The sequence below is a fragment of the Phodopus roborovskii genome, unplaced genomic scaffold (genome assembly GCF_943737965.1).
Source record: "Phodopus roborovskii unplaced genomic scaffold, PHOROB, whole genome shotgun sequence".
Classification (NCBI taxonomy): domain Eukaryota; kingdom Metazoa; phylum Chordata; class Mammalia; order Rodentia; family Cricetidae; genus Phodopus; species Phodopus roborovskii.
This window is the reverse complement of record NW_026126599.1, coordinates 8,274,847-8,300,506: the sequence shown is the minus strand read 5'-3', so window position 1 is coordinate 8,300,506 and position 25,660 is coordinate 8,274,847. Positions and strand designations below refer to the sequence as shown.

The 25,660-nt window shown below is 43.8% G+C and overlaps 2 protein-coding genes across 10 annotated transcripts in view; one reads left to right on the top strand and one right to left on the bottom strand.

Annotated features, from left to right (window-relative positions):
* Fry (FRY microtubule binding protein) overlaps positions 1 to 11,950 on the top strand; it is a 356,445-nt gene extending 344,495 nt beyond the window's left edge. For 7 of the 9 annotated variants that reach the window (XM_051205273.1, XM_051205274.1, XM_051205268.1 and 4 more), the window contains 4 exons: positions 1,685 to 1,702; positions 3,247 to 3,357; positions 9,524 to 9,726; positions 10,473 to 11,950. In XM_051205273.1, coding sequence (XP_051061230.1) covers positions 1,685 to 1,702; positions 3,247 to 3,357; positions 9,524 to 9,726; positions 10,473 to 10,731 — 591 coding nt within the window. In that variant the 3' untranslated portion in view covers positions 10,732 to 11,950. The remainder of the gene's footprint in view (positions 1 to 1,684; positions 1,703 to 3,246; positions 3,358 to 9,523; positions 9,727 to 10,472) is intronic. The other 2 variants (XM_051205269.1, XM_051205272.1) reach the window with 1 other exon arrangement.
* Positions 11,951 to 15,333: 3,383 nt separating this feature from the next.
* Positions 15,334 to 24,733, bottom strand: Zar1l (zygote arrest 1 like). The gene is made up of 4 exons (XM_051205582.1): positions 24,149 to 24,733; positions 23,549 to 23,641; positions 19,690 to 19,764; positions 15,334 to 15,541 (listed from the first exon to the last, which is right to left on the bottom strand). Exons 1-4 carry the CDS (start codon positions 24,731 to 24,733, stop codon positions 15,398 to 15,400), a joined length of 897 nt encoding a protein of 298 aa, XP_051061539.1. The 3' UTR covers positions 15,334 to 15,397.
* Between the last annotated feature and the right edge of the window lie 927 nt (positions 24,734 to 25,660).

Below are 25,660 nucleotides of genomic sequence, written 5' to 3'. Positions count from 1 at the left end.
TCAGTAACTTTACAGTCACCTTACACAGGTCACTCTCGTGATAGTGACCACAGGTGAGGGAAAGGGGGGGACCAGGAATCAGAGGTGGGGGGGGTCTAGGTGCATCTGTAGGCCCTGGTGATGAGTTGACACTTTTGTTATTCACTGGACCATGTGTTTAAATACACTATATGAAACTGACAGCCCAAAAGGGTTTCTGTGGGGGAGGGGGTGTTTGTTTTTAATAATTTTCCTTGCCAGGGATTAGTAAGGGAGTGAGGTGGGCGACTGTATATATCTGGACTCACAATTGGAATTAATCAAGCAGGTACTTGGGGTGGGGCTGAGCCTCCAGAGTGTGGAACCACAGTTGTGCTCCACAGGGCCTGCTTTAGACAGATTTTAAAGTCACAAACATGTTCAAGTTGTGGTACCCCTCCCCACCTGCCAAAACTTCCGCACCCTGCTTCGGTAGCTACTGGTACATTTAACTGTATCACTGGTAACATTTAAGAAATGGCAGCTATAGCTGAACATGGCCCACCTTGTAAATTCTCTGCATCTTACGTTAATAACCAGTTTTAGATTGTGTTTTAGGAATTACTTAGCAGATAAAAATAATTAGAAAGATCTTGGTTTTTGTTGGTGAGATGGTGGGGTGCTCACACCATTGCTGGTCATGTGCCTCCCAAAGACCTTGTTGCAATATTGGCAATTACCTGTGAAAAAAAAATTGTTATCATACAAAAGAAAATACATAGGGCTGGAGAGATGGCCCAGAGATTAAGAGCAGCACTGGCTCTTCTGGAGGTCCTGGGTTCAATTCCCAGCACCCACGTGGCAGTTCACAACTGTCTGTAACTCTAGTTCCTGAGGTTCTGGCATCCTCACTCAAATATACATGTAGGCAAGACGCCAATGCACATAAAATAAAAATAAATATAGTTAAAAAGAGAAAAAGAAAATACATGGTAATATTTGCCTTGCATATTTGAGTATATACACAGTTTGATCCTTTGAAATAGCACTACCTAGCAGCCTATTGCATGTTCTCAATCTGAGAGCTGGAGAGATGTGATGGTTCAGAGCATACCATGCTTTTGCAAAAGGCCTGGGTTTAATACCCAGCACTCAAGTTGCTGTAACTCCAGCTGTTCAAAGAATCCAACGCCTCTGGTCCCCAAGGGCACCCACACTCATGTACAAATGAATACCCACACATACATGATTTTTTAAAGACATCCATACATATTCCCAGTCTGAAAAGCAATCCAATTAAATAAGTGACACTGTGGTTGCCACCTGGGCACAATCCTTCAAATTGCACAGCTATCCTCATAACTTATCATGTTCACTTGCTATTCAGTTAATACACAATGCACTCAAATCTTCAAGAAGAAAAAAAAAGTTACTTCTAATCTCCCAGGTGGACTCAAGAGAAAATCCAAAACCAGCTAATCAGAGAATCCCAGGACGAAGAGCCCTGTTTTCCGGTGCCGTTGCCCACTAAAGCTTGTTTTCTAACCAGACTGCTGTGCATGTTGAACGGGTACAACACTGGCAACTGCTGGCCGCATCTGGGCCAGCAAAGCTAACACCGTGGCAGCTCTGCTCCTGGAAGAGGGCTGTGCTTTCTGTTGCATGCCACACTGACCCTATACTTTCTTTCCTTTCCTTTGTTTCCTGCGCCATGCTTGCTGCGTAGCAAATGGAATCTCTTGCAGTAAGTTAACTTTCTTTCATATTCTTTGTCCACTGAGGCATGGACTCCATAATGAGCCTTATTTTTACTGTTAACTGTTTTATCTTTTAGCATGTTTTCCCTTTTTGGTTTAATTTTCTTTTCTTTGGTAGATTGAGATGTGGCAGCCCTACTGGTAGCTTTCTGGGATGCTTTCTCCCCAAAACAGAAACCTCCATTCCTATGAATTCTCATGCTCTCCATGGAAATTTTTAAAAAAATAAATACCATTGCTTGGCATTTAGGAAAGCTAAGAGTTTTCATAGCTAGGTTTTACCCTAAATTGGGAAGATAACATCAAACACTTTTTTCATATTAATTTAATTTACAAGATCCTGGCAGTTGCATTTCAGACCAGATTTTATTGGGTTTCCATTTTTTAAAAAGTTTAAATTAACATAAGAAATTTTACTGAAACAACCAGAGACCCAGATTTAGCTAATTAGTGAACTCATTCTTCACTCTAAAGCTATGTGCTTTGCTTAAAAAAGAAAAAAAAAAAGTCTAAACAAAACTGGTTTTCTACTAGAAGGAGGAAAGTTGGAGACAGGGGAAATTTTCTGCATAGTCTTAGCATGAAATATACATATATATGGACATATATATGCATCAATTTTAGTAAGTTAAAAATCATAATCAAAAGACATGTCTGTAATATTCACAGAATATACTCCAGAAAATGGAAAACTCTTGCAATTTATCTCCTTCACCTGATTTGGGGAAAGTGTTTTAAGTTTCCTCAACTCAATTCTGAGATGAGTTCTGTGTAGCTCCTTAGGCAGCATAAGATCCCAGTTACCCTGCCTTTTCTAAACCCAACAGTGGAGTGCTTCAAGTCTGTCCAGGTGTCATTTGATTTCCCTGGAGACTACTGAGCCATTGACTTCTGCCTGCTGGAGGCTCGCCCACCCCCACCCTACCCCACCCCTCCACCCCGTGCTGCCCCATACACTATGGAAGCTAGCCCGTCGTTGACATAAGATAGGCTTCTTAGAGAACACTGTTGTTCAAAGAATGCTTCAAACCCTGGTAGTAGGAATGACTTGGGCTTTCTCATCACCATGTGGCTGTAATTTCTGCCTTCAGGAGTGGCTGCCTCCTCCATGGCAGCCCCGACTTACACAGCTGTCTCCCAGGGAGCAATTCAACTTGCAAACTTAACACCTAGAACCAGTGTTTTTGCCTGTCAGCTTTCCCTTTGATAAAAAGGATTCTTGGCTGTTTAAAAGCAGTTTGTAGCTCATAAAAATTAACACAACCACTCAGCTGCAATTTATAGGTATTTCGTTGGCAAATGCAACGGAAATGTGGTTCCTTCTGTCCTTTTTCTAGTAATCATACTCCATTGTGGAAAAATGATGTTCTGTGTTGTACTGTGCCAGTCTCACTGATGTTATAGAATGGGTTCTGAGTTTGTTTTGTATAGAATGTAAACAAATTGGAGTGTGTGTGTGTGTGTGACTTGTCACCAGTACTGCAGAATGAGCTTTCACAGCAGTTCCTTCCCATGCACCCTCCCTCTCTAGCAACTGGAGCTCTGTCAGAGGCTGTACAAGCTGCACTTCCAGCTGCTCCTGCTCTATCAGTCCTACTGCAAGCTCATCGGTCAGGTGCACGAAGTGAGCTCCATGCCAGAGGTGAGTCCTCCACCCACTCCCCAAAGCCATGTGGTGTCTTTCTTAACATTTTGGTTTGGGTTTGTTTGTTGTTGTCGTCTTCCACCCCCACCCCTGCTTAAAATGGTGCAAATTGGGTTATTTTCCTTTAGTTTTTTTTTTTTTTTTTTTTTTTTTTTTTTTTTTTGCATACAATTATTTTGTTCAAGCACTAGTGAGGAAAAAAAAATATATTTCTATTTTCTTTGACAGGCTTTCTCTGTGTGGCTTTGGAGTCTGTGTCCTGGAACAGTCTGTGTTCTGTAGACCAGACTGGCCTCGAACTCAGAGATGCACCAACCCCTGCCTCCTGAGTGCTGGCTTTAAAGGCGTGCACCATCAATGCCCAACTATTTTTAACTCTGAATGGTTTTCTAGAGCAGGGCCGCAACTAAGGTGAAAAGAGTAAGGTAGCCTCACATTTGGGGACAGTTCCACCCCCAGCCAGTACAGGGACAGCCCAGTGCCACACTTGCCATCACCCTTGGGAAAACTGAAACAATTTGAGCACACTGCTTCCAAATGGGCTCCCATTTTCCTAGGGGTCAAAGCCCAAGGGTGTCAGTGTGCACAGAGGGTTAGCACAGAGCATGTATGTCTGATTTGCTAAAGGTGAGGAAGTTTGGAGTCTAAGAACAGTCCTAAGGAAATCTCCCCTAAGCAGTCTTACAGGAGGGCAGAATACTCAGAAAAGAACCATCTTTGGCAGGCTTGGTGGTGGTTACTCTCTCCTCTGGGCATACACTTGGAATGCAGATTCTTCAGTCATAGAGTAACTAGTTTTTATTTCTTCAGCCTCCTGCATCATGTTTTCCACAGTGGCTGTGTCAATCCTCAACATTTCCTAACTACATTATTGAAATATTTTTATTTTACATGTATTCGTGCGGGGCTCTGCATGGGAAGTACAGATACAGATGCACAAGGCGGCCAGAGCTGGGTACTCAGTACTCAGAAGCCTGGTCCCTCCTCCAAAGCTTGGCTTGTCGTTAACCACTTCTGTAGCCCCGCCCCTTTAATAATAGCTAATCTTGTGTGGTGAGATGATAGAGAATTATGTAGATTTAAGAATGTGTCTTTTTATTTATGTGTATATATACCCAAAGGGGCAATCAGATCCCCTGGAGCTGGAATTACAGTTATGAGCGCTGGGAACTGAACTCAGGTCCTCTAGAAAAGCAAGATGTGGTCTGAACTGCTGAGTCATCTTTCCACGGAGTGGTATGTTACTTAAGAATTTCCCTGGCTGTGGTGGTGTGCTCCTTTAATCCCAGCACTCGGGAGGCAGTCAGGCAGCTCTCTGAGTTCAAGACCAACCTGATCTACAAAGTTCCAGGAAACCTAACTGATACACAGAGAAACCATGTCTTAAAAGGGATTGGGGGCTGGAAAGACTGCTCAGTGGTTGAAAACACTGACTGTTCTCCCAGAGGACCTGAATAATTCCCAGCATTCACGTGGCCTTAGGACTCCAGTTCTAGATCTGACACCCTCATACAGACATACATGCAGGCAAAACACCAATGCACATGAAATAAAAGTAATACATACAACACAGCCTCACATGCAGGCCTGTTGAGATTCATTAGCCTTTGATCCACAGACTCTACAGATAGCTGTTGTCTCAGTCATGTGGATGGCCAGTTTGTAAGACAGTATCAGGTAACTAGAATAGCTGGTCTGAGCCTGCTTGAAATTTGACCAGTTCAACCCATTACGGCAAATCAACTCTGTACAATTTGAAGGGGTCCTAGCTAAATGAATAGAACCACATATTCAAATGAGGTCACCTGTGCCCCATTGTGGGGAGAGTGCATGCTGCATAGGAATGACTCGAAAGGATAGCTGTACCCTCCAAATGAAAATTTAGACTCTTTTGAGTAAACTTTCTGGGTACTAATGCTGAGTGGGAGGATATGATATATGCCTTCAATCCCATGAGTTGGAGGGAAGATCAAAAGTTCAAGGTCATCCTTGACTTTTTAGTGGGTTCAAGACCAGCCCAGGCTGTTTTGGGGGATTGGTTTTTTGTTTGGCATTTACCAGGCTGGCCTTGAACTCAGATCCACCAGTCTCTGCCTCCTCAGTGCTGGGATTATAAGACATGTGTCACCAACATCCAGCAGTTTGTTGACACAGGATCTCTATAATAGCACCGATTGTCTTGCAACTATGTAGAACAGGTTGGTTTCCAACTCAGAGATCCCCTGGCTCTGCCTTGAATGCTAGGATCAAAGGCATGTATCACCACATACAGCCTCTGCCCTGGCTATAGAAGACATCTCAAACAATTTTATCTCCTGGCATAGAGGAAATAGACAGGAGAAAAAAAAAATATATATATATATATATATATATATACACACACACACACATGCATATCACTGACAGGCTCACACATACATGCACAAACACACACACCATATCAGCTTTGCAGTAGCATAACAAAATATTTGAAATCAGTTATTTTATGAAGAGCCACTTTATTTAGCTCACAGAACTCTCTCTCCCCACAGAGAGGTCACTAGATTCAGTCTAGGGTTCCACTCTATGATCTTAATTACTTCCCAAAAGTTCCATTTCTAGACACCACAGCCTTAGTTCTACTCTCTTACTACTGTTAATGCAAGATTTAGAGGAAGAAAGGCCTTGACTTGAGAGAACAAACCGGAGCATTGACACCGGACTCTCACTGGCTCCTGAAACTTGTGTCCTTCTAACAGGCCTGGAAAAAAAAAATCCATTAAATAGTCCAAAGTCAACTCGTCCCAATATTGGTACACAAGGCTCAGAGACAATTCTTAAACTCTTGTAGCCAGTAAGCCTGGAGTATCAAAACAAGTTACATTCTAAGATTCAAGTGTGGAACTAACACAGCATAAACTAACCTTCCTGTCCCTAAAGGAAGGGCTGGGCTAGAGATAAGGCTCATTATTCAATCCAATGAGGCAAACAAAGTCACCTTCTGTCCTGTGGGGCTTTGCTGGCCTGGGTCGCTGCTCCAGTCTTGGCAAGCTGGAGTCTCTTCCTACACCTCTTCCAGCCTGGTCTTCCATGCTGGTAGGTCTGTAGTCCTACCCCTATAACGGCAGTGGGCACTGCCGCGGAGGGGGCTCTGTGCCTCAGCTCAGTTTGGACGTTTTTGCTCAGGCTTGCAGCTGTATGGGCTCTCCTTGGTGTTTCTACCTCAGGGATAGATCCAGATGTTATCTGAAGCCCAGGTGGAAGAAGTCTCCGTGCTCTGTCGGTCCCCACCCTCGTGGCTGCTATGGAAGGCTGCAAGCCGATGTTGGCGGCTTTCAGAGGCGTGTGTTTCACACTGCTTGCAGCTTTCTGTGGCTGTCTGAGGACACTGGCATCACTGCTTTTCTTCTGGGGTCTCTGGTGTGGCTTCACTTGAACACCAATAGGAGGCATCACTGTATCAGATGTTCTCCACAGAGACTCCAACCTGAAGGCCTCCTTCTTCCTGGCCTCCCAGGGTTTCCTCTTTGTAACAAAGTTCTTCCTGCTTTCGAAATCTCCGGTACTGAAGGAACACTGCCAAGGTCTGTGGCTTACAGGTGCTACATGCAGGCCCATTGGAATCATGACTGAAGTCAAGGATCTTTTTGCCAGCAAACCAGAATCCCCAGTCAGCTTTGGGAATCTTTTCTTGGATCCCCTAAAGGCCTTCTTATTATTATTTCCAGGATTCAACACCATCAACCTCTGTTTGTCGGCTTTAATCCTCTTGGCCAGATCCTGTTCAGGCCAGCCTTTCCTCTTCATACCCTGGCGATTCCTCCTCTGGCTAAGCTGCTCTGTTTCCCATTTAAGTAACTCTGTCTTCAAATCATCCCGTTCCTCTCTCATTAGACTATAAGCGGTTAAGAGTAGCCATGCAGCAGCCTGGATGCTTCTCTGTTTGGAGACCTCCCCTGCTAGGCACACTAGTTGGTCACTTTGAAGCTCAGCCTTCCAGGGTGCCTCTGGACAAGGACACAAGGAAGCCAAACTCTTCGCCACAATGTAACAAGGATGGCCTTTATGCCAGTACCCAAGAGAATTCTCACTTCCATCAGAATCCGCATTGGCTTGGCCTTCACAGTCCTGGTTCCCAGCAACATTCTGGTTCTCCGAGCCCTCACCCAAACTGTCTGCAGTGCAGAGGCTGGAGTTCACAGTAGCCTGCTGCTCCAAACTCTCCTGGCCTCTTCCCTTTAACCAGTCCCAAAAGGTCCTCCACATGTTCAGGTACAGTAATAGAGAGGGCCACATCCTAAGTAAAGGAAAAGAAGTCTACTTAGCTTTTGGGTTCAGATGCTGGAGATCCAAAAGACAAGTTGAAGGTGCTGGTAGTCTTCCAGCATGGAGCCCATCTAACTCTGTTCCTGTCTCTGTCTCCCTCCTCCCTATAAAGCCACCAGGATTACAGAGGCCCCACCCTCTCCTAATGCTTAATCTAATTTTATTTTTTAAAGGTTTTACTTCTAGAGACAGTCACATTAACTGTCTCTTTTAATGCATTAACATAAGACTGAAGATTAGTTTATGGTAGTATACACCTTAAACCCCCAGGCAGAGGCAGGAGATCTGAGTTTGAGGCCAGCCTGATCTACTTAATGAATTCCAGGACAGCCAGGGCTACACAGAGAGACATTGTCTTGGGGGAAAAAAAATTAAAAGGACAGGATTTGCACCAGCTTGTGGCACAACAGGTAAAAGTGCTTGCATCTAAACCTGAAACCTTGAGTTCAATCCCCAGGTCCCCAGGGGAAGGAAAAGCTCCCCAAAGCTGTCCTCTGACTTCTACATATATGTGTGGCATACACACATTCAAACACACACACACACACACACACACAAATACATGTAAAACAACAAAAAGACTAAGGATTATGCTTCTGTATAGTTAAGTGGAAATGGATAGCTTTCATTTAGACTTATTGTTACTCTAGCTTTTTGTTTGTTTTCTTTGAGATAAGGTCTACACTATGCATCCCTGACTGACCTGAAACTTAACTATGTAGATCAGGCAGGCCAACTCAGAGATCTACATGCTGAGATTATAGGCGTTTTCCAAACTGGTCGGTGGTAGCACGCCTTTAATTCCACTACTCCCGAGATAGAGGTAAGCAGATCTCTGTGAGTTCAAGGCCAGCCTGGTCTACAAATCAAGTTCCAGGACAGGCAGAGCTACACAGAGAGACCCCATCTCAAACAACCAAACAAAAAAATGTTTTCCACCACCTTTCTTATTAATTTTTAATCTCTTACTGGATAGTGCGTATTCATTGAAAGTTCTCAGAGGTGTTTATAAAGAAAAAGATAGGTGGGGCATGGCCAAGTACACCTTTAAACCCGGCACTGGGAAGCAGAGTCAGGTGGATCTCTGAGTTCAAAGCTAGCCTTGTCCACATAGTGAGTTCCAGGACGGCCAGGACTACGCAGTTAAAAGACCCTTGTCTCAAAAACAAAACAAAACAAAACAAAACAAAAAAAGCATGGTGTTGGGCTGACACTTGGTGGTTGGAGCTGAATCTACCCCACCTCTTCATTTATGTTCTTTCTAATTAAACAGAAGCTGCAAGTACCAAGATTGAACCCAGGGACACGTGCATACGAAGCAAGCCCTAACATTGAACTACATCCCCAGCCCAAACTGGACACTTTTTTTTTTTCCAGACAGGGTTTCTCTGTCCTGGAACTCACACTGTAGACCAGGCTGACCTTGAACTCACTGAGATCCACCTGCCTCTACCTCCCAAGTGCTGGGATTAAAGGCATGTGCCACCACCACCCTTACATAGGAAACATTTTAAATGGTGTCTCTTTCCTGTGAGGAGAGCATCTCTTCTCCTGACACAGAGTGACTCAAAGCTTCTAACAACCCAATCCTTTACATATGCCTTGTAGCTCAGAGGGGTTTTGTTGTTGTTCTCTTTTGTCTGTTTTGAGGCAACATTGCACTGGATAGCCCAGGCTGGCCTCAAATTCCTGGTGATCCTCCTGCCTCATTCTTCCAAGTACTGGATTACAGCCATGTACCACCGAAGCCAGCTACCCTTATTTATACTAAACTTTTGATTAACCAGACTCTCATGACCAAATTTCTTTGGAGGTCATACCAGTCTGCACCTAAATCCATTGCATTTGTTTTAAACAGCTGCTGAACATGTCCAGAGAATTGAGTGATCTAAAGAGAAACCTAAAAGAGGCTACCGCGGCCATTGCCACAGACCCACTTTACATCGAGGGAGCATGGTCAGAGCCTACCTTCACATCCACTGAAGCAGCTATCCAGTCCATGCTGGAGTGCCTGAAGAACAATGAACTTGGCAAAGCACTACGGCAGATCAAAGAGTGCAGGTGACTCCACTGCCCCTCGCAAAGATGCTTATAAAGAAACATAAACTTAATCCTGACCGTGTAGTGGTTAGAGACATACTCGCCAAGGTTGGACTGTCTCACCTGTCTCCTGTTAGTTTCTTACCCACAACCACAGACCTTGCATGTTACATGTATTGGGGTTAGTTCTGATAGTTGAAGAACTTCAGAACATACCCCCATATAATTGCAAACTAAACTGAATGTATATTTGGGGTTGTTTAGGGTAGGCTTCACATATGGCAGAATAAGGTGGTTATAACAAATAGGAGTATCATCAAAGCTGGAGAGATAGCTCAGTGGTTACAAGCACTTGCCGCTCTTCCAGAGGACCAGGGTTCAGTTCCCAGCACTCCCATGGCAGTTCACAGCTGTCTGCAACTCCAGTTTCAGGGGATACGATGCCTTCTTCTGATCTCTGTGAGCACTGCATATATGTGGTGCACATAAATTCATACAAGCACATGTACATATAAAACAAGTTTTAAAAGAGTATCGTATTCCATTCCGGTATTTTTATCAATAGTAACCAACTTTCTAAAACTGATGATAGCAATATTTGAACAACTCTAAATATACTAGGACCCAAGGAGTTATATGCTTTAGGTGAATCTATGAAGTGCTGTGATTACACGTCAGTAACAGGTTGAAGTATATTTTTATGCTAACCTAGACTCACACCTCCCACTTCTGTGCCTCTAATCTCCCCTGTTCTTTCTTCACCACAGAAGCCTGTGGCCCAATGACATCTTTGGGAGCAGTTCTGACGATGAGGTCCAGACACTACTGAATATTTACTTCCGGCACCAAACTCTGGGACAAACGGGCACTTATGCCTTGGTGGGTTCTAACCACAGCCTGACTGAAATCTGCACCAAGCTGATGGAACTAAACATGGAGATCCGAGACATGATCCGCCGAGCCCAGAGCTACCGGGTCCTCACTACTTTTCTCCCAGACTCCAGTGTTTCCGGCACTAGTCTCTGACAAGAGCCTCCCGTCCCCCATGCTTTCCAAGCTTGCCGTGCTGCCATGCTGGGGCGACGTCACTCAGTGTCTTCTCAGCCTTCGCAAGGCTTGGACAGAGTGTTCTCCTTCTTGTTACCTGTAGGACTCTTTCTGAAGAAGATTACGCAACTTCCAATGTGTAGCAATACTGTCCACAGCGAGGCAGCGTAGGCTCCCGAGGCAGACTCTACCCATCATGCTGTGTGGCTGTCGTTCACTAAGTGAATGCAACCCACTACTGAAGAAATGACTTCTGTTGCATTACCAAAGTTGACCACACTGAACGACACTGTCCTTTCTAGAAACGGTTTTAGATTGGCAAAAGTGCAATGTTTTTCTTCACATGAAAAAAAAAATTTATATTCTAAAACTTGTACATTCATTCTCTTTCTCCTGTTTTTCTTCCTTTTTTGTGGGATTTTGTTTGCTTTTTTTAGTGAGTTGTTGGGGGTGGGGCAGGCAAAATGAAGCTGGCCACTGAAACCTGTAAGACGGTCCAAAGCTGACAGCCTGTGTGCTTGAAAAGGGAATTGTAAATGGACTACAATTTAATGTACACTGTATCTAAACGAGGCTGCTATAAAGTATCTTGCTTATGTTGCTAGGCTACTGTTTCTGAATCTGGATACTGGACATCTCTGTACCAAGAATGGTCCAGATGGGTTCTTTTAAAGGATCTTGGCTGCTTTTTTACAAGAAAGTTGCTTTAGAGTGTTATTTATACTACAGAAGAATGAGTGTTCGTTTGATTTAACTTTGCTGTTTTGTAGAAAGACAAATTATTCACATAAATCCCAAGTCCTCTCATCTGTCCTGCATGCATCTTTTCATAGCCATTTGGATGGCCAGAAGTAGAATCATAAAGGGACGATACGAGTTGCCACTTGAATAATAATGTCCTGTTTTATTTGTAATATAAGTGTAAAAGGCCATTCTTACAGTTTCTTCCTTAAACCCCATGCTGCCGAGTGTTAGATGTGGGCATGTGACTCTGTCGCACATCCAAAGCATATTCAGAGTTTATCTATGTAACTTATTCACTGTGTAAATACATTTAAAATTTTTGTGATGTAATCTTGATTGATAATTATGTTCAGAATTGCTTTTAGACTAAAAAAGAAAAGGAAAAAGAAGACAAACTACATGTTGATCATGGATTTTATTTCTAGTTAATTAAAATATTTGCTTTTGACACATACTTGTGGTTTTGCCTGTGGCTGGGAGGTATACTGCGTGCTTGTGTCCTGTGACTGACACACCCTGCAGTTGTTTAGGGTGTGGTCCCTGAATCCAGACAGAAGTGCAATCTTTTTGGAAGTAGACACCAAAGTAAGAACATGACTTTTCTTTATAGACCTATTTTCCTTATATGTGTGCCTGAATGTATGTGTGTATGTATGTGTACCATGTACATGCAGTTGCCCGTGGAAGTCAGAAGAGGGTGTGGGAGATATAAATTGTTATGGGCACCATTGGAGTGCTAGTAATAAAACCCTGACCCTATGCAAGAGCAACAAGTGTTGAGCCATCTCTCCAGCCCCAATGCCTCTCTCTCTCTCTTTTTTTTTAATTTTTAGTTCTGTGTGCTATACATGCCTGTGCATGGGAATGTGCACTTGAGTACACATACCTGCAGAAACCAGAGGAGTCTGGTCCCCCTAGAGCTGTCCTTCAGGCAGTTGTGAGCCATTTGACACAGTGCAATGAATCAAATTCAGGTCCTCTACAAGACCAGTTGAGATCTAACCACTGAGCAATCCCTCCAAACCTAAGACTGTAGCTTTCAATCATCTTATTGGCCAAAGAGAAAAATCAGAGCTAAGAATGGTAGCTCATGCCTGTAATTCCCATACAGAGACACAGACATATAAATGATTGAATGAGTATGGTGCTTCTTTGCCCCTCAAAAGCCCTTCTAAAGCCACCAGAAAAAGTTTCCTAAATCTCCATTCTGCCTCTATCCCATCCCTATGCACCATCCCACTGAACCTTCCCAAGGTCCCCTGTCGCCTCCACATTACCCAACCTGCCTTGACTTTGTCTACATCATTCTTGACATGTCTCATCTTCGCTTTTATCACTCCTCTTTCCTATGCCTCTTGCCTCTTTTACTCTGTTGTTGCTCGAAATGATGGAGCGGAGGGTCCCCATGGCACCAGGAGCCTCTGGGGACATGTTAGATTTGCAGTGTCACAGACACTATCTGAATTAGAACCTTCACCCGAGTTCACCAGATAGCTCCTGGGCTGTTAAAATGGTAGGCATCTTGCAGTAAACACTGGTATATCCCAGGATTCTATGGCATACAACTTTTGTGGTCCCATCCAGGCTCATGACTCCAAATGCTGTTTCTTTCATTTCTATCCCTGATACACATAAATCAGCCTTCAGACATCTGCTTGGATAGATGTCTCGGATGCTTCAAACTTAGTATGTTGAAGGCAGAAACTCATTCTATGCCATTAAAAGGATCCACCAAAATATGATGTCGGGCTGAAGAGATGCTTTGTGGTTAAACAGACTTGGGTTTGGTTCCCAGCACCCACATCGTGGCTCGCAACTACCCATAATTCCAGTTCCAGGAGATCTGATGCCCTCGTCTGCCCTCTGTGGGCATCAAGATATATATGTACATGCAGGCAACATGTCTATATGTATAAAATAAAATTGAAGGCTAAAACATTTAAGAGGCTAGAGAAATTATCTCAGTAGTTAAGAGCATCAGCTGCTCTTCCAGAGGGCTAGGGTTTAGTTCCAGAAACCAACTTGATTGTTCTCACAACCATCTGTAACTCCAGTTCAAGGGGACCTGATGTCCTCTTCTGGCCTAAGCAGGCACTGCATGTACATGGTCTGCATACATTAATGCAGATAAAACACCTGGTACACAAAAAATAAAGGTTAACAAATTTTTCTTTCATTTCTCAAGACATAGTTTCTCTGTGTAACATCTCCTGATGGGAGATGTCATTTTGTCAACATGTTTTTCTTATTGTTTAATGAATAAAGTCCTGTTGGCCAATAGGAATGCAAGATAAGCGGGACTAGGAGACAAGGAGGATTCTAGGAGATGTAGTAGGAGAGAGAGAGAGTCAAGATGTACAGACTAGAGAGAAAGAGGTCCAGACCCTCTTTTCAGTAAGACAATACCATGTGGAAACACTTAGATTAATAGAAGAGCTAGCCAATAAGAAACACTAGTAACAGGCCAACAGCTTTATATCTAATACAGCGTCTCTGTGTGTTATTTGGAGCTGACACAGCTGTGGGACCAGGCTGGCAGAAAACTGCTTGTAACAGAGGCCTGACTGTCCTGGAACTCCATTTGTAGAGCAGACTGGCCTTGAACTCACAGAGATCCACCTGCTTCTGCCTCCAGAGTGCTGGGATTAAAGACATGGGCCACCACTGCTGGGCCTATGGTAGCTTTTCTAAAGGGAGGCCTCATAACACAGTTTCTTCCACTTGCAATGCTTGCTATTCTCATACATGGCTCCTACAAAACACCACTCAAGGTGCTGTGACACAGCCAGAAACAAATTCACGGGAAGCCAAACAAACTCAGCTCCATGATCTTAAAGGTTCAGCTTCCACATATGAGAGCCAAACAAACCTCTGTTTTTATAAGGTACCCAGGTTCAGCTCTTTTGTTACAGCAACACAAAGCAAGGGTGTGTTGGCTCTTTTTTTACTCACAGCATCACCAAGAGACAGGAACTATTTATAGATAGTGAGACACAGAGACCAAGTGACTTGCCCATAGTCACACATGGCTTAAATACTAATGTCAGAAGTGGGACCAAGATAGTGTGTGGCCCACATCCTTGCTAGCCGGTACAACTCTCAATGTCATCCCCCTCCATAGCTGAGAGTCACCATCTTGGGGGTGGGGGGTGACACATGCCTTTAATCCCAGCATTTGGGAGGCAGAGGCAGGCTGATCGCTGTGAATTCAAGGCCAGCCTGGTTTACAGAGTAAGTTCCAGGACAGCCAGGGCTGTTACACAGAGAAACCCTGTCTCAAAAAACAAACAAAAAAGGAGTAACCATCTTTTCTCTCCATCACCCACTGCCAAGCCTTGGGCATTTCCAAACATCTTGGATCTATGGATTCCTTCTCTAGCTCCATAGCTACCACTTTTTTTTTTTTTCCAAGACAGGGATTCTCTGTGCTGCCCTGACTGTCTACATAGCAAGTGTCAGGCTATCTAGAAACCTGTCCCAAAAAAATGTTGGTCACTTTAAATTTTTTTTTTTCTTTCAAGACAGGGTTTTTCTATGTAGCCCTGGCTGTCCTGGAACTCACTCTGTGGACCAGGCTGGCCTGGAACTCAGATCAACCTGCCTCTGCCTCCCTAGTGCTGGGATTAAAGGTGTGAGTCACCACACCTGGCTTTTTCGCCTCCTTATAAATGATGTCAACAGCTACTGTTTCCAGTATCATGGTGCTGCTTTGACCCAGGAATTCCTCATTAATGTGTTTCCCATGGTCTAGTTCACATGCATTTATTTTATTCCATTCACACTGCACACCTGTTTCCCAACCTATGGCATATACAAACGCTTAGACAATGCTCCAGTCAGAGCCAGCTTCACGGAGGGCTACACTGCTGCCGAGTCTACAAACCAGAAACTGCATCTGCTGTCACAGGATGAATTTAAAGCTGTAAATATTGCTACAGGAGAATTTCTTGTCTTTGCAGCGACCGCAGAGCTCCTGGCGATGTGGCCTTCTGATGTCAATGTGTCTTTTCTTTTGAGGACAGCAACAAGAGGATTTGGAGCAGGTCTTTGGGAGGCAAGTTAGGACAGTAAATGATCAATCAATGTTCCAAGTGCAGCCCCCCCAAATGAAAATACTCCTTCCCTCCCCCTTTATCCCATAGCTGTCCCAGTCCTGCAAAAAGACTATTCCTAAGATACACAAAGTGTCCACATCCCTTCAAAAGCCACCTGAGTGGTCACAGAAGCTGTTCAAGAGAATGTCACCATGCCAATCAAGACAATAGTAAAATCTGGCGAAGGGGGCATTTTATCTCTGTGTGTAATTTTATGTATCTATAACCAATGGGGATGAGAAGCAGTGTGCAGGGGTCATTTAATCAAAAGACAAGAGAGCTGTGTTCTCAACCAGGGGTGACTTTACTCCCTAGGGGACATGCTGACAAAGACAGGACACAGTTGGAGTTGTTACAACTAGGAAGAAAGTTCTTCTGAGGAAACTAAGTCCACTGTCAATGAGTTTACAATATATATAAGCTACAGGTGTATTTATTCATTTATGTTTGCATTTATTTATTTAGCGGGGGCATGGGTGGGTGTGGTGTGTGTCGTGATTTGAGTGTGGAGGTCATGGGACAACTAGGTTCTTCCGCTTCCATCTTTGTGGGTCCTTAGACGTGAGTCTGGTCAGGCTTGGTAACAAACACCTTTTCCTGCTGCCTCATCTTGCTGGGCCAGAAAACTAAATTCTTTTCTTCCCAATATATACCATCCTCACTGATACTTAAAGCCACACCCTTCAGTCAAGAGCCCTTCCTAGAGAGCCTGCCACACCTTCCTAGTCCGTGCCAACCTTAGATGCACACTGACCCACCATCTGCCACACTGAATAAGGCAAGGTTTACCTTTTGAAGACAGAGAGCTAGCATTTTCCAAACAGGAGTCTTCAGTTGAATGTACTGAACATCAGACAACAGTCACATTCTCCTTCCTCTAGCAGAGGGACACCCTTCCCTACAAATTAATTCCAAGTGTTCCACTTGGCTGGCACCATTCCAAGAACCTCAAGTAAATTAATTTATTGAATTATCCCCCTTCTTCAAGAAAGAAAATGAGGATTTTTTTTTTGTTTTGGGTTTTTGTTTGTTTGTTTGTTTGTGACAGGGTTTCTCTGTCCTGGCACTAGCTCTTGTAGACAGGCTGGCCTCAAATTCATAGCAATCTGCCTGCCTCTGCTGCTCAAGTGCTGGGGTTAAAGGAGTGAGTAAAATGAGGTTGTCGTTAAGACTAGATTTCTACTCTCTCTATAGTGGGTTAAGTAACACCAAGCTTCCTGGACAGCTAGAAAAGCTGAACCTAGAGCAATTGCTTAAGGCAGTGGGGGCAGCCAGAGCATTAAAGAGAAAACACAGAAATGTAAGTGAACCTAACTTAGGGACTGGTTTAAAAACTAAAAGCTGTAAGGAGGATGGACAGATGGCCGAGGGGTTAAAAGCCCATGTTGCCAGTCTGGTGGTAGTGGTGGTGCATGCCTTTATTCCCATTACTTGAAAGGCAGGGGCAGAAGGATCTCTGTGAGTTTGAGGCCAGTCTGGTCTACAGAGTGAGTTCCAGGAGGGGACTCCAAAGCAATACAGAGAAAAACCTGTCTCAAAAAAGGCAAAAAAAAAAAAAAAAAAAAAAAACCATGTTGCTCTTGCAGAAGACCCAGGTTTGATCCCCAGCACCCCACATGGTGGCTCACAATAGACTATAACTACAGTTCCAGGGGATCCAGTGCCCTCTTGTGGCCTCAGATGATACTGCACACATATGGTGCACATTCATATCTGCAGGCAAAACACTCACACATGTAAGATACAAATAAATATGAAAGCCCAGCAGTGGTGGTGGTGGTGGCACATACCTTTAATCCTGGCACTCAGGAGGCAGTGGCAGGCAGATCTCCGGAGTTCAATATCAGCCTGGTCTCCAGAGTGAGCTCCAGGACAGCCAGGGCTACATAGTGAAACTGTCTATCAACAAAATGCTCTCATCAAGTTCTGGGACTTTCTAGACTTTGGAGATCCAACCACAGTTCTAAAATTGTCTTACAGCACTGACTCTATAATCTGTTGAATGGAGATGACACCTGTCACCAATGTGAGGGCTACAGGAGGAAGCATATGGAATAGTACCTGCCAAGTCTGTATGAGAGAAAGAGGGTAGGAAGCTGAGAAGGAAATTAACAAATGGATGGGGCTACAAGGGTATATAGCAGAGAGAACCCTTCAGAAAGCTCAGTGCTGGCCTTGGGACCCAGGGCTATACCTACTAAATAAGAACTGATCAAAACTAAGCCTGCCTTAGCAGATCTGAAGATCTGTTTCAAAATAGATCAGCCATGACTGGAAGAGATGCATGGTCTGAAATGGCTAGGGTCATCTATCTGCCAGTTAGAAGCAGGCACAGATCCTCTCTGGAAGATGATATTACCCTAAGCCATGACTCATCACTACAGACTGTCATTTGCAATTGTAGCACACAATAAAAAATAACTAAGCATAGACAGATGGCAGTGATGCACGCCTTTAATCCCAGCACTTGGGCTTAGAGGTACGTGGATCTCTGTGAGTTCAAGGCCAGCCTGGTCTACAGAGCTAGTTCCAGGACAGCTTCCAAAGCAATACAGAGAAACTGTGTCTCAAAAAACAAAACAAACAAACAAACAAGAAAGAAAGGAAGGAAGGAAATAAAAAAGAAAAACCAACTAAATAAATAAATAAGCATATGAAGAGACAGCACACTTGAAAACCAGGAGAGTGACAGCACATTGGGGGTTAACTTAATGGATTTATCTGATACTAAATTTTAAAAGCTATGGTTAAAATGGGAATCAAAGTACATGCCAATCACAGCATTTCAGAAGGCAAAGGCTGGCAGACTAATTCCAGGCTAGCCAAAAAACAAATTTTAATCTGGGCATTGGTGGTGTACACCTTTAATCCCAGCACTGGGGAGACAGAGGTAGGCAGATCTCTGTGAGTTCAAGGCCAGCCTGGTCCACATAGCTAGTTGCAGAATAGGCTCTAAAACAATACAGAGAAACCCTGTCTCAAAAAAAAAAAATTTAAAAACCACATGAAAATATCTATCTTTGCTGGATGATGGTGGCACACATACCAGAGAGGCAGAGGCAGGCAGATCTCCATGAGTTCAAGGCCTGACTCTACAGAGTAAGTCCCATGCCCAAACTCAAAAGAAAACAAACAAACAAAAAAAAAAAAAAATAAAAAAAAAAAGCATTAATAGAAAGCCAAATCTCATCTAACTCAGAGACTTTCTAAACACTGAGGACACCATGAAATCCAATTAAGAGTTTTAACTTTTGGGGAATCTCCCTCGGAACTGCTCTTAGTGTACCAAGCTGTGACCTCTCCCCTAGAGCTGCCCTCTTCAGACCCTGCCCCTGGAAAAGCCCACCAAGGGTCAGCTCCTCCCTCTAAGATGCTCAAGACCACACCTACAGGCTATTTTCGATACAGTCACGCTCCCCTCCCCCCCCCCCAGGCCTGCTACTTGGTTCTCCCTCATGGTTTCTCCTCTTCCCCTGGGACCACCTGTAAATGCTTTGCTCAAATTAAAACCTGGACTTTAATTCAGCCTGATCTGATTTATTGCATCAGCAGAGAGACTTATTATCAAGGTAAGGAAGTTATCATTAACCTAGAAATCTGACCTCTGACAGCCTATCGTATCGTATTTGAACTGGCATTGTGATCTGCAAAACACCCCAGCATTTGGATGGTTATCCATCAAAAGGCAGACTTCTAAAGACACCCTGCATAAACACACTACAGAAGACAGCTTTCTACTTTTGTTTTGGTTGCTGAGGCGGAGTGTCAAGAAGCCCAGAATAGCCTTGAACTCGAATCTGTTGCTTTAGCCTCCCAGGATCATGACTATAGGTCATGATGGCTCATGCCTGGCTGATACAAGGAAACTTACAATACTGGATCTTCTCTCTCTTTCCAAAATAATAATAATAATAATGATGATGATGATGATGATGATGATGATGATGATGGAATTTATGCTTTTATTCCTTTTCTTAGAATAATCTAAGCTTTCACAAATACAAAAGACCAGAAGCTAGGTTTGTAAGATCCAAATACTTTGTGATGAAGGCTTCACACAGACACACAGAAATATGACAGTTAGAACATATGCACTTACCTGACACTGGATTGCTTCTACTCGGTAAGGATTAAATTTCTTTCTGCACTTGCAACACAGTTGTTTGAAATAAACCTAAGAGAATTTGGCCTTTTTTAATACAAGTTAATATATGTATATATTTCCTAGGTTCCCAGTTGTATTTTTTTAAAATACAGTTTGCTTATTGCTTATTTTTTACTTAAAACTTTGTGTATGAGTGTTTGTTTGTATGCAGACTGAGTATGTGTAGTATCCACAGAGATCAGAAGAGGACACTGGATCTTTTAGAACTGGAGTTGCAGGTGGTTGTTATCTGCTCTGTCCTGTCGGGAACCCACCTGGGGTTGTCGGCAAGAACTGTGTAAGTATTCTTAGCTTTTGTGCAACATCTGCAGCCTAGCCCCCCCAGTTCCTTTGATACAGTGTTTTCTTTCACTTTGTTACTTTGCTTGTCTTGTGTGTAACCTCTACCCTTGAGGGATTTTCCCCCCTTTTTGTTGTTGTTGTTTTGTTTGCCTCCATGTATATCTGTGCACCATGTATATGCACTGCCCAGAAGAGGCATTGGATCTCTTGGGACTGGAGCTACAAAGAGTCACCATGTGGGTGCTAGGACTCAAACCCAGTTCTTTTAACCAATGAGCTAATTCTCCAGTCCCGTACTTTGAGGTTTTAAGCTCTGTGAGTTCCATCACTCATTTTCCATTTTCCTCAGTTGTAAAATTGAGATAGCATTATTTTTTCTGTACTCTGATAACTACTCAGCAACGCATAGAGAATCATAGTATTATAGTAATTTCTCCATAGGAAGCAGCTGTTACTAGTTTTGTCGAGGGTTATGAGACATTCCTCCTTTTGTCCAGGCTCTGCCTCCTAAGTGCTGGGACTAAAGGTGTGCACCACCACTGCCCAGCTGGTTTTCTTTTTTTATTGAGAAAGAAACTCCTCTGTACGTAGCCCTGGCTTGCCTGAACTTGCTTTGTAGACCAAGCTGGCTCCAAACTTGTAGAGATGACCTTTCCTCTGCCTCCAAATGCCACCATGCCTGGCCTTTCTGTTACTTTAAAGCAGCGACTCTCAACCTTCCTGATGCCACCCTTTGCTACACATTTTGTGGTGACTCCTAACCATCAAATTATTTTTATTGCTACTCCATAACTCTAATTTTTGCTACTGTTATGTCTGTGTTTTCTGATGGTCTTAGAATACCCATGAAAAGGTTGTTCTACATCCATGGGGGCGGGGGGCTTGGTCCACAGGTTGAGAACCACTTCTTTAAAGTTTTATTTGGACACCAGGATCAGGTCTGTTAAACAGGTTAATCCTCCAGTACTGTGTCATGTCCTAATTGCTTCCAAGCCGTGGGCACCATTGAACCTTTCACTACACTGCATTTTTGTTTGCACTCTTCCTATCAGAATACAATTATTTGTTGTTTTGAGTTTAAGAAAGGAGTCTTATTATATTATAGAGCCCCTGTACAGCTGGAGGGGCTTCCCTAGTTTTTCGAGATAGGATCATATGTAGCTCAGACTGGCCTTTAACTTGAGATTTGCCTACCTCTACTTCCCAAGAGCAGGGGTGGAACCCTGTGCCATCACACCCCGCTCCAGAATATGTTTCTTTGACTTCTCTAGCCTGTTCTTTGTACCCTACTACTTCAGAAGGGTCTGGATGCAGCCCTTTGTCTTTTCTTCTGGCAAGAAAGAGATGGGAAGTTAATTTAACTTGGTTTTCAATTCCAACCAGGTATGAAGAAGGCACACACCTGTAATCCCAGCAGCAGGAGCCTGAAACAGGAAAATCCTAAATTCAAGACCAGCCCATGTGCCTGAGATCCTGGCTCAAATGAGAACAAACAACAGGATAAGCAAATCAGTAAAACTGAATGAAAACGTCTGCTGCCCTTGGGTTGGGTCTCCTCTTGCCCAGGGGCTGAGGTGTAACTGCACGGAGCATAGACCAAACCCTACGCTGTGAAAGAGCTCTCTCTAGTGCTGCCACAGGCACACTTGTGGAAAACAAATTTTTCAGGCTTTGAGGAGTCTAACCAGTCCTCAAGAACAAAAACAACACTTCAAGAAAATAAGCAGCAGCTGGGCTGGAGAGATGGCTCAATAATTAAGAGCTCTTGATGCTCTTCCAGAGGTCCTGAGTTCAATTCCCAGCACCCATATGATAGCTCATATTGTCCTCAATGAGATCTGGTGTCATCTTCTGGCCTGCAGGCAGAACACTGTATACATAATAAATAAATAAATAAATAAATAAATAAATAAAAATAAGCATGGCACAGTGTCCCAGCACTCAGAAGGTAGAGGCAAGAGGAGCTCTGAGAGTTTGAGGCCAGCCTTGTCTACACAGTAAATTCCAGGCCAGCAAGGGCTACACAGTGAGACTCTGTGTGGAAACAAATGAAAATTTACCCTCAGTAGTGATACAGCAAGTCTGAGACCAAACTGGCTTCATGAGACCCTAACTCAAGGAAAACAAAAAGAAAGGGAAATAGCTAGGTTCCCCAAGAAGTAGGTAGAAAACTGACTATACTATAAACAGGAATACAAATAAAATACCTGATAATGAATTTAAAAGACATTTTCAGCAGTTTTGTTTTGTTTGTTTGTTTTGTTTTGTTTTGCTTTATTTTTGGAGACAGGGTTTCTCTGCATTGTTTTGAAGCCTGTCCTGGAACTAGCTCTGTAGACCAGGCTGGACTCGAACTCACAGAGATCCGCCTGCCTCTGCCTCCCAAGTGCTGGGACTAAAGGCATTTGCCACCAATGCCTGGCTTTGTCAGCAGTTTTTATGAAGAGGTTTAATGTCTTGACAGAAATGCAAGACCTGACATCTGGAGAGATGATAAAAACTCTTAAAAATAACCTTACACTATCTAGGCACAGTAGCACACACCTTTAATGTCAGTGCTTGGGAGGAAGAAGCAACAAGCAGACTCTGTGGGTTCCAGGCCAGCCAGGGCTACATAGTGAGACTGTCTGAAAAAAAAAAAAAAAAGGTAAAAGTAATTTATACTTATATATGAAGTGAGAAATGCAAAGAACTCTAGCAATAAAGAATGATAATATTTAGTCTCAGAACAGCCTAAGTTGGTAGAAGAAAAAAAGGGGAGCTCTCTAGAGTAGATGAGGACACCCGAAGTTACCCAAGACAAGAAATAATAAGTAGGAAATTAAGTTTATAACAGTATTTAAAGCACAAAGTGTCACCTAGAAAATCTCATCACAGACCTGAATGACTAGGCCCAACTGAAAATGTGCTTTTAGCATAATTGCTAGACACAGGAGAGTTTCTTGTCTTGTTTCGTTTTGAGATAGGGTCTCACTATGTATCTCTGGCTGTCCTGAAACTTACTATGTGTACCAGGCTGGCCTTGAACTGGCAGATCTGCCTGCCTCTGTCTCCCAAGTGCTCAGATTAAAGGTGTGTGCCACCATACCCAGCTTGTTGTTTGTTTTTGAGATATGTGTAAAGGTCCTCTTATGTAGCCTCAGCTGGCCTCGAACCTGATTGTACCCCTCTCAAGTGCTGCAGTTACCGACTTATATGTTACCACTCCTGGTTAGTTTTGTGTGTGTGTGTGTGTGTGTGTATTTACTTATTTATTTAGTCACTGATGCTCACACTCAATGGGAGTGTCAATATGAAATTCATTGCTGCCTGTCAACAAGAATGCAAAGGTGAAGGCGGGAACCCGAGTCCTCCCACTAACACCTGTGGCTTCCAGGCCTCTGCGCCACTCCCCCCATGCAAGCACAGTTATGGGCTTCTGTGTTGCCATTCCTGGTAGGATGTTTATTTATTTATTTAGTCACCTGCCCTTCCAAGCCTTGGCGCCCCTCCCCCACAGCAGTTCACTTACTTTGTTGGTACCAGAGATGCACCACACGTAGGCACTCTCCCATCTGGTCTTACAGTCTTTACAGTGAAAATAGCCATATTTTGGTTCCAGAAACTGAAAATAGAGAGAAACGGGAGTCTTTTTACTAATGGGGGTGGGGTAGGGTCTAGATCCTCATATCCTGTTTGACAGGGCCTCACTTAAAGCTATTCCTTATGTAGCTCTATTGATTTAGCTTCTGGGCTTGCTCAAGGACATTTCCAGACCATCCTCCACAACACCAACATCTCCCAATATAAAAATCTAGGTTCACCTTTCACACACTTGAAGCCCATGGTGCCCCTCATCATCGCCAGCAATAGTGACAAGACTTTTAAGTTAGGCTCCACCCCTTATCTTACCAAACCCTGAAAAACTCCAGACCACATAGACAAAGTACATGCTTGCAGCACGCCACCTTCCTCGCCAAAGAAAAGGTAGAAACTAGACAGTTAGCACTTACTTACTGCTCTGGAAATGGAAGGAGGGAGGATAGTACTGGTGAGGGCTTGAATAGAGAGAAGGCATGGTCCAGATGGAAGCTGGGCTTCCCAAGTGGACTGAGACTGTGTTTCCACATACCAGCTTGCTTTTCCTGTCCTGAGGGCTGGGGGCATCTTCCTCCCTGACTTCTTTCAGCTCTGGGAGTTTCTCTTGCTTATCACCATCTGGCCTCAATGTAGGTGGCGGCAGCTGACTGGCCTCTGCAGGTCCAATAAGCTCTTGGCTTTCTCTGTCTTCCCCATCCTTGGGGAGCTGGATCAAGCCTCCATGGTAAGCTTCTGCAGGCTTCCTGAGGTTGGTTCTGTCCCAGTGGGAGCTGCTATGTAGGGTCTGAGGCCCCAGTGAGCACTGTACCGACTTGTCCACCCGAAGGCTCACCTGTACACCCACCTCCTTAGTATTGGCCTTGCAGAGCCGTAGACTCAGGTTGGGGTTCATCTGGGTGAGAATGGCCTGAAGCTGAGCCCTCTTGTAAGGGTATACATGGGATTCAGGAACATTCACTGCTACCATAGGCCCTGGCCTAGCTAGGAAAACGGGATGACCCGTGTTTTGCCTCCAGTCTTGTTGTTTACAGTGTCCCCAGAGGCCAGGGTGGCTCAAAGGCTGTGTGCTCCCATAGCCTTGGTGTAAGCCACAGTGAACTCGGACAAAGCGCTCCATTTGGGGTAGTTTCCTGCTGGGGTTTGCGTTCTTGTTTTGCTTTCTGTCCTCACCTGTCTCTTCTTCCTTGCAGATCTGGTTCAGGTTCACCCAGGTTTCTTCATTTATTCCAGAGTGGGAGCTGCTCCCCTAGCTCCCTAATTGAAGGAGGGAGCTGTCCATGGGCTACTAATTGTTTTCCTACCTTCTCAACTAGCAATTCTCAATTGTTTTCCCCCCAAGGCTGTTTTTCATTTCTGTCTTCTCCAGCAGGCTTTGATTACTCATTTCATTCATGTATTCTCTTGGTGACTATTTTGTTGATCTGGTATTTGTTGATGGGAATGTAAATTAGTATAGGCATTATGGAAAACCACACATGGCTTCTTCCTCAAGAATTAAAAGCAGGAGGGCAGGAGAGATGGTCAGTGGCTATGTGTGCCAGCTTCAATTCACAGCGCCCACATTGGGTGGCTCACAAACACCTGTAACTCTAGCTCCAGAGTATCTGACCTCCTCTTTGGACTGTAACTTGCACGCATAGACACACTTATATGCACATAATTTTAAAAATATGTAAGTAAATCTTTTTAAAAAAGAACTAGCAGATGACCTAGTAATCCCACTATTTGTATGCATACTCTAAGAAAGTGAGATCAAGAAAGTAAGAGATTCTGAGCATCCAAGAGTCAAACTATGGATGCAACAGATAACTAAAGAAACAATCCTATATGGGAATTCCATTTAGTCATTAAACAAAAAAGAGAAAGCAGGCATGGTAGTGCAGGTCTTACAATCCCAGAACCTGGAAGGCTGAGGCAGGAGACTTACAAGTTTGAGACCAGTCTGGCTATACATCCAGACCCTGTTTTGCTTGTTTACTTGCTTGTTTTGTTTTGGTTCTGGATGAACCTGGAGGACATTGTGTTAAGCGCTATAAGCTGAACA

What these genes read in the sequence shown, in the direction of transcription:
- Zar1l (XM_051205582.1), bottom strand. Translation starts at nt 24,733, where the DNA reads ATGGAGCGCTTTGTCCGAGTTCACTGTGGCTTACACCAAGGCTATGGG. An exon ending in AGGACAGGAAAAGCAAGCTG is followed by an intron (nt 23,642 to 24,148) that starts GTATGTGGAAAC and finishes CTCTATTTTCAG; the next exon opens with TTTCTGGAACCAAAATATGG. An exon ending in TAGAAGCAATCCAGTGTCAG is followed by an intron (nt 15,542 to 19,689) that starts GTAAGTGCATAT and finishes TGCCTCCCAAAG; the next exon opens with ACCTGCTCCAAATCCTCTTG.